The 8,355-nt window shown below is 38.7% G+C and overlaps 1 protein-coding gene across 1 annotated transcript in view; it reads right to left on the reverse strand.

The window, feature by feature from the left end:
• Positions 1-7,892, reverse strand: part of mocs3 (molybdenum cofactor synthesis 3) — a 13,136-nt gene extending 5,244 nt beyond the window's left edge. Inside the window, exons 1-10 of the mRNA XM_015034808.1 lie at positions 7,664-7,892; positions 6,331-6,463; positions 6,153-6,245; positions 5,878-5,998; positions 5,157-5,231; positions 3,383-3,500; positions 3,171-3,279; positions 2,982-3,044; positions 2,339-2,502; positions 712-759 (exon numbers count right to left, since the gene is read on the reverse strand). Of these exons, the coding sequence (XP_014890294.1) occupies positions 712-759; positions 2,339-2,502; positions 2,982-3,044; positions 3,171-3,279; positions 3,383-3,500; positions 5,157-5,231; positions 5,878-5,998; positions 6,153-6,245; positions 6,331-6,463; positions 7,664-7,756 (1,017 nt within the window). The 5' untranslated portion in view covers positions 7,757-7,892. The remainder of the gene's footprint in view (positions 1-711; positions 760-2,338; positions 2,503-2,981; positions 3,045-3,170; positions 3,280-3,382; positions 3,501-5,156; positions 5,232-5,877; positions 5,999-6,152; positions 6,246-6,330; positions 6,464-7,663) is intronic.
• Between the last annotated feature and the right edge of the window lie 463 nt (positions 7,893-8,355).

Consider the following 8,355-nt stretch of genomic DNA (forward strand, 5'->3'; position numbering starts at 1 on the left):
GTACTGAATACATTCACTGTATAGTACACAGACATACTTTTTCAGAGGGCCGGCATATCTGTATTAAAAAGGCTTTTTTTTTTCACTTCTGATTTTCACTGATTAAAATTAATTACTAATTTAATACACTTTTAAATAATATTCTGATTAATGAGAAGCATCTTAACACTAACAAATGCTTTAATAGAACAGCGTGGGGGCTCTTATATTTCAAAGTAAAGTAAGTAGATTTGTATCTTAAGTTAAAGAGGGAAACCAAAATGACTCAGTAAATGTTAAAAAATGCCTGGATTTGCAATTTTGAAGTCAAATGAACAGCTTAACAGCTTTGGTTTAAATAACAGGAAGCAAAACTGTTTCTAAATGGAGTCCCTCGCATAATTACAGTTGAACCCCAATCAATCATGATCCCCATCTCTGGGCTTAATGACTCAGCGGGTTTCAAAGCACCAAATCTGCTGAAATATAAACAGATGCAATCCGCTACCACTTCTCTCTGTGCCAAGCAGAAAATGTTGTTCTTTCTGGTAGAAAATCTACAGGCACATTTTCACTCCTTTCCCATTTGAGGTTGGGTCAGAGCTGAGATGTAATCTGCTTATGAATGCACATAAAAACCGAGAAAATTGTGAGTAATCACAGAATAAATGGCACTAAATACAGGGAGTCACGCAATGACCTAACTGTTCCGAAATATGTGCAATACTTTACCTGCACTGTAATCCTCTGGTCTTTGGACAGGAGGTTAAGCTTGCGACACTGAAAAGAGAACAAGATATCAACCACATTTAACTCTAGGGGTACTAATGTGAAGAATATGACAAATGTATCTACGGGGTTATCACAAATTTTTCATTTTAAAAATGTAATTTTCCAGATTAAAATTTCTTAACCTCTGTATTGCTGTATAGAATGTCCTGGGCATTTCAGCATAAAATGAAAACTGAGTTTATTCTTCATATTTTTCCACAAATAAAGAAACGATGCAATGTTGAACTTCTGAGGAGGTTTGATAAAAGGATACATTCTTATGCTTTTTGGCATCTGGACCAACTAGATCATCTCTTTTTCAAAATCCATAGAACATAATTTTAACAACTTTTCCTTTGGAATGAAAGAAATAAACGAAGAAAGAAAGGCGCAAAAGGCAGTTAAGAAAAAAAGTTCATAGTTACTAAGAATGACATTATGTTTGGAATGGCAAACACTGTACCACAATGGCCACCCAAGAGGTAGCAATCGCAGTCTCCAACTTCAATATAAGCTGTTCAGAGTAACGATGGTGTTTTGTCCAGATAAACATAATTTTCACTTGAGTTTTAAATAGCATTGTTACTTTGATGAGCGTTGGCTTTAGCATCCCTTTTTGTCCAAACAACAGTCAAAATAGTAATTAAAAAGCCATGCAGTGAAGTCTCACTTTTCTCCACATATTTGGTTTGGTTTGAGGGCTGAATTGCTCTGTAGTGATGACAAAACAATCCGACACCATCTGTCACACCATTTCAACTCTACAAGACCAACTACTAAGGAAGCTAACTACAGTTAGGTTTCTCCAAAAACATATTTGACCCTAAAAAGTCACCTTAAGCTATTCCTAGGTATGTGGAAGATCAATTGGCCCGGATTTCCTTAATTTTGGTGTTTCGATGGTCAGCCAATACTTACATGTGAAACCGATCTTATCTGCTGATCTTGCCAACTTAGTGCTTTTGTCGTGATATTTATCACAATACATAAAGAAAATACACATAGTCCTCAGGAATAAGCATGCTGGAAGAATGCTTGGAAAGAGCCATTTTTAATCTACAGATATATGTGAATGTTTTATACTTAAAGAGGACACAAAAATAAAGACTGAAGCTAAAAGAAAACATTTTATTAAAAGGTAAACTTTATGCTCACAAACAACACCTTGGGAAGTCTGGCAATTTACTCCCTGCTTGAATTATCTTTTGTAGCCAAGGCATGTTTTGTCCTCTTCCAACTGGGTTGAATTGGTTCTTCCATTAAATCCAAGATTTCAACAAATTTATAACCCTGGAAATAAAAGTATTTCCAACAGAGAGATTGTGCATACCCACTTTTCCCTCACCGTGGTTCTGTGTAGAAAACGTGCCACATGCTTTCCATACTTTCATCTTTTGGAATTTTATGGCACCTATTTATGACATTATCTGTCCTTCAGTCTTTTAGATAGAGGATTGTGTAAAATAATTTTGAAACTCCAGCTAATCATCTTTATACCACACTTATGTAGATTTGGAAAATGACAATCATATTCCATACTTTTCATGATTGCATAGGACCGCTGTGATAAGCTCCTGTAATGACCAACCTTATCTGTGGCAGCAGACCCACAGAAAGCCTCGTAGTCAATCAGTTGCGTCACACTGGGGCTTTCTCCACACACCGCGCAGTCAGCCTGCTTGGGCCGCAGCCTGATGGGCCTGAATCTGAAACCCTGAGCGTCAAACATCAGCAGCTGCTGACCGCAGGAAGCTGGCACACCCAGTCAAGGGAAAGGTTACTTTTTGAAAAAGATTCAGAGAATTGCCTAACACGTCTCCCACTGGTGTTGTAAGAGCGTGGCAACATTCAGGGAGTATTGGTGGGAAAAAAGCGCAACACTTTCCTGAATGACGCATCATAGCCAGGTGTCAGCGTGCGGCTGACAATGCAACACAAAGGGCAGGATAGAGCAAGCCTATTCTCTCCTGCGAGTCGGGATAAATCCCTGCAGTTTAACAAGACAATGGCAAACAAATGGAAAGCAGAGCTCAGAAAATGTAGACATAATATTTCTGTTTTTGTTTGCTTATCAGACAAGCACAAGGCATTATTACAATGGAATCTTTCTGAGAATTTTATTGTTGGCATATCCCAATGACACGGCAAAATACTTTGAAACAAAGAAACAAAAAGGCAAAAGAGGGTTCTGCAAGTGAAGTGGGACAAGGGAGTGGAAAGATAAAGGATACAACCCTGCCCAGAGGCAATTTTGAGGACCTCTAAGGCTTGGAAGCAGCCCATTATACCTGGAACTGGAATAAATAATAATAATAATAAATAAAAAAAAGTTCAAATAAGAGTTATTTACATTCACAAACTTAATGGCTTCAGATAAAAGTAAGAAAGTGAGACGGGGAGAAGTGGGGAGGGAAACTCACCTACTCCTAACACCCCTCCATCTGAACAGTTGGTTACCGTCTCTGGAGGTGGGGGAAGTGGATATAAACATCTGTAGCAGGGGCCTCCGCAGTAGTTATACACAGTCAACTGCTTACACACCCACACACACACACACACACACACAATTAATGCAGTAGATCTCATTAAGCTGGGCGCATTGAGGGGGAACAAGAATATCCCCACAGCCTACCTGTCCCTCCATTCGCAAAGCACTCGCCGACACCAAAGGTTTGCCGCTGAGCACGCAGGCGTCATTTACCAGATAACGTGTGGGAACGTTATCTGAACAGTCAGCTACAATGTCATACATGAGGCATGAGGAGTCAAGGTATCATCCAAAATCACTTAAGTTTTATTAGGATAGCAAAATAGTTTTTGTGCAACACAACTAATCATAAACTTGTTTAAGACTTTACAGATGAGTTGGATTATATTTCTCATCCCAGGGTTACACACGGCCCTCAAGGCCACATATGCAATTAATTTTAAGGGTCTTCATGATTTAGTTCAACCTTTATTATACACTGTGTATCCAAAAAAGTTGGCAGCTGGATTTAACCAAGCAAACAGATAAGAGCCTCACATTGATTAATTACTGCCTAGATTATGATGTCATAGTTATTTAAGCCTGACTGATGCAGTGTGTAGTTTCTCATTTCTTAAACAACCTTGTCAGAAGACACATCCTGTGGTCGTTTATCTGTCAAATAAAAACATCTACGGAGATTGTGGAAGCTACCCAAATTGATTTAAGAGCTGTACAATGCATTATTAAAACTTTCAGTATAAAGGGCGACCATCAAAGTTGAGCGAAAAATGTGGTTGGATCTTTGTTTTTTTTGTTTTATTTTTTGAAAGAATGTAATTGCTAATCACTTAAACCTTTGGTGAAACGCAGTTATGTTCAAAGGGTGAACGTAACAGCAGCTCCACAAAGGAATTCGAGGATTGGGACTGAACAGCAGCATAGCCTTACAAAAACCTCTGATTAGGGTGATTAATGGCAAAAAAATGTTGCAACATGCAACGTCTGCTGAGTGCAGATTTGCACTGTTCCAAAGAGGTGGGTTCATCAGGGTAAGAAAAGTGGTACATGAAGTGATGCACCAATCATCCCTAGTGGCGAGGCAGCTGAGTACCTGCATATATTGAATGCCCAGGTTATTCCGTCTGTGGATTTTTATTACAATATTAAAATGTCTAAATGTAGGCCTCTGAAGTCACACAAACTTCAACCTTGATGAAAATTTATACAACTTCTTTAAAACCAGATTAACTCTACTACTAGTTTGGGCAAGAGGGAGTGGTCGAGTGATTTGACATAATTATGGTAGAAGCTTGACATATGCAAAGAGACAAAACCAAATATTGGCAGAAGTGTCTGAATATGCCTGGGTCTGTATGAACAATTTGGATCCATACATTGTCTATTCTATTTGTCCTCACTCATCTCCAAAGGACATTGAGCAGATCGATACGCAGAGATAAATTAGACAAACAGTACAAACAACAGTGCAGAGACACGCTCATATCCAAGGACAATTTAGAGCAACAGTCATATTTTTGGACTGCAGGAGGAAGTCAGAGTTCCCAGAGAGGACCCGGACATACATGGCGAGAACATGCAAATTCCATGCAGTTAGACCCCAAGCCAGGATTAGAACCCGGGAAATTCTTTTTGGAAAGCAAAAACGCAACCGACTTTTGCAGCCAGTAGTGCAGCCCCAGTTTGGACCCAAAATGCAGAAAATACACAATACATTTAAAACTTGTGCATTCCTGTTGTTGCTTGATATAACTCACTGAAGTATGTTGTATAATCATTCCAGCCTGGAAAAAAGAGCGACTCAGATACGGCATGAAAGACCTAAAATTATTACAACATTCTTGACAGGAACTGCAAGTAGGATTTATACTGACAGCATCTTAGCTTTTGACAGGTAACAGATGTAGCCTGAGGATACTGTTGAATGAGCTGCAAGGCGTTCTCTGGCGAGAGCTGCAGATGGTAGGGAATACACTCCACGGTAGAGTTCAGCCTGTAGAGACACATCCAGACAAAACATTTTAGGGTTCTCATCTTTCTTACAGAAATTGGAAATATATTTTAAGCAACACACATATCCCTCAGCTTAGTTAAAGTTCAAGAACAAATCCATGCTGGGAGTTTAGCTTAAATCACTACTGAATCGACAGAACAGCAAAAAGCAAACACATCAAAAACATGTTTGTGCTTCTTAATTTAATAAGTAAGATAGCGGATAAACTTTGAAACAAAAACTATACTCCAATATATTCCATCTATCTAACTTTTATAAGATGCAGGGCATAAATGTAGAAGTAGCTTTAATGAGTGCACAGGCTAATGTCGCCCTCATGTGGCTGAGTTGATGTGACATCCGCGAAGCCCACAGTAAGCCCACTGTTGGGCTAGAAAGGCCCACAAACAAGCTTCTGAAATAACATGTTTACAAAATATTTGTGGAGTGAGGAGAAAAGCAGGGCTGGATATAACTTGTGGCGAGACTCTAAAGCGCCAGCGTACTTTGCACAGAAACCAGAGGGTGAAAAATGACACAAACAGATACAAATTACTACATTTTCTTAGCATTTACCAGCCATAATACATGAACATCGATTTAACACAGAAAAACTTGAAAAAACTTATAGTCATTCAAGTCTTACCTTTTAACTGCCCTAGCAGCAGACAGAGCCTTAGCCTGGCCCTGATTCTCCTCTCCATGAAGAACCTGCCTGTGGAGGTTGCTGAGCTCCACCTCATCATAGTCCAGCAGACCAAGACGCCCTGCGAGGGACAGTTTGTCATTACCGTCCGTATTGTGTTACAAACTAACTTACAGCCACGATATCAACATCTTTTAAACTTATTGTCGACCCAAGATGCAATACTTTCCCAACTGCTACTGTAGCGCCATCATAATCTGCATTGATCTACCCACCAACACCTGCTGCTGCTAGGTACTGGGCGAGTGGGCAGCCTAGTCCTCCACAGCCCACAATCAGCACCGATGCTCCGGATAAGTTCAGCTGGCCTGAAAAGAATACAGAATCTCTCAGCTCGAATAATCCTATCAAAAACTTTATGTGTCAGAACCTTCCTGTTGTTTGCATGGGTACCTTTTACACCAAGCTCGGGCAGGAGAAGCTGTCTGCTGTAGCGCATGATGTCCTCATTGCTGAGTGCTGGTTTGGCTGTTAGGGGACTGAGCGGTGTCACTTTGTCCTGCAGCTCCAGCACTGAGGCGTGACTCTATTAGCGCACAAGCAGGGTTTTATAATATGGTACTCACTGTCATGTTCTACTATAGGAAGGCCTTCATATCCATCCCAAGGCAACTTGTTGAACATTATAAATGTATTTTACTAGAGCAATGGATGAAATCATCTTCTGGTGTGTTCATTTGTACTTTAAGTAACTTTTGCACAAGAATTGATCAATGAAATTAGCAGATTAACTATTGGCGAAGATAAAAAAAAAAACAAAAAAAAAAAATTTAGGAAGCCGGAGTACCCGGAGAGAACTCACGCATGCACAGGAAGAACATGCAAAATCCATGCAGAAATACTCCAGCCCAGATTCCAAATATATAACTGTAATTGTGACTTTGCATTAACAGCAACTTCAAAGCTAACTTTTATTGAGTTCCATGGGTTCAATCTTTAGATTAGATAATGGCCTGCAAGGGTTCAAGTTACTACTTTATTGCAACTCGGCATAAAAACCTCTAATATCCATGGAAGAAATGTTGGTATCTTCTGAAAGATGCATTGAAATATATTAGGCATAATGCAGAGTAAATCAACATCAACAGTAAAAAAAAAAAAAAGTAGATGCATTGTTTAAGCTTATTGATCTTTTAATTGTCAGAATGTGGCAAAAGAAATGCACAGTGGGGAAAATTTCTACTACTTAACACTGTATTAGCCGGCATATGCAGGGTTGCAGTCAATCCAAAAGCGCTACTTATTTTCCTTGATGCAGATTGGCATTTTTTCCCAATACTGAAATACACTTGAAAAAGTGTACTCTTCCCATTATGTATTGATTTGTATTCCATGTCCTTTTGGTATGTTTTGTTTTTTTGTTTTTCAATCTTTGATTCTTTGTCTTTTAGTTTTTATACTTCCTGTAACATCAATTGCCCATTGGGGATACGAATAAATCTGAATCTAAAGAAATTTTAACTTAGACTGCGTCCTTCAAACGTGACGAATGAATCTGGTTGTAGTTTTTGGTAACTTAAAGTAAAAAAGTCCAAGTCCTGCTGTCAGTTTTAAAATGACTGAAGATGTTGCTTGTAAAAAAAGAAAGAAAAGAAAAATCAAAATCTTCTGAAGGCATGCAATAGATTATGCTAAAATTATACTATGTTAAAACAACACATTGATGCCAATCGATTATAAAAGCTTTTCACCATAATCTTATTTTTTTTTTCTAATACTTCAATACCTTTTCAAGCTGAGCCAGTTTATTCTTGAGATCAACGATCTCTTTTTCTTTCTCCTCAAGCCGCGCCTTCAAACTGCACACTTCCTGGGCCATTTCTTCAGATAAGCATTAAAAAAGCACGTCTGGTTACAATCTAAAACCACGTCGAGTTGTCTGCTAAATGAACGGACTGTCAACAGAGGTTGGCATATGAGGAGCACGATGAAAACTTCCGGGTTTGACCACGTGGAAATGAGACCACGTGGTGAGTGACGTAAATATTTTGGCTTTTTTTTCTTACCTTTCTATTTGTCCTTTCTTTCTTTCTTTCTTTCTTTCTTTCTTTCTTTCTTTCTTTCTTTCTTTCTTTCTTTCTTTCTTTCTTTCAATTTTTTTTATAAAATGCTATTTTAAAATTGATATATATATTTTAAAAAAAGCCGTAATAGTTTGGTACAGAAATAAAAAAATAAGCAAAAATAACGTTTAAAAAAAAAGAAATCTAAGATCCACAGGCATTACTGAAATATCTATTTTGGTATTTTATTTCATACTTTAAGTTTCAAAACCGTATTAAAGGCTCTTTGTGTTGCCCCCGGATGCAATGTTTGTGTGTGAGTGCGGACCTCGGTGACGCGCCGTGAAGCTGGGAGCCTTGGGCACTCCCCGCCTGCCTTTCACATGATCTGAAAGCTCCCTCTGAGATAGAGACA

The sequence above is a fragment of the Poecilia latipinna genome, unplaced genomic scaffold (genome assembly GCF_001443285.1).
Source record: "Poecilia latipinna isolate Pla-1442-1.1 unplaced genomic scaffold, P_latipinna-1.0 Scaffold312, whole genome shotgun sequence".
In the NCBI taxonomy this organism is placed as follows: Eukaryota; Metazoa; Chordata; class Actinopteri; order Cyprinodontiformes; family Poeciliidae; genus Poecilia; species Poecilia latipinna.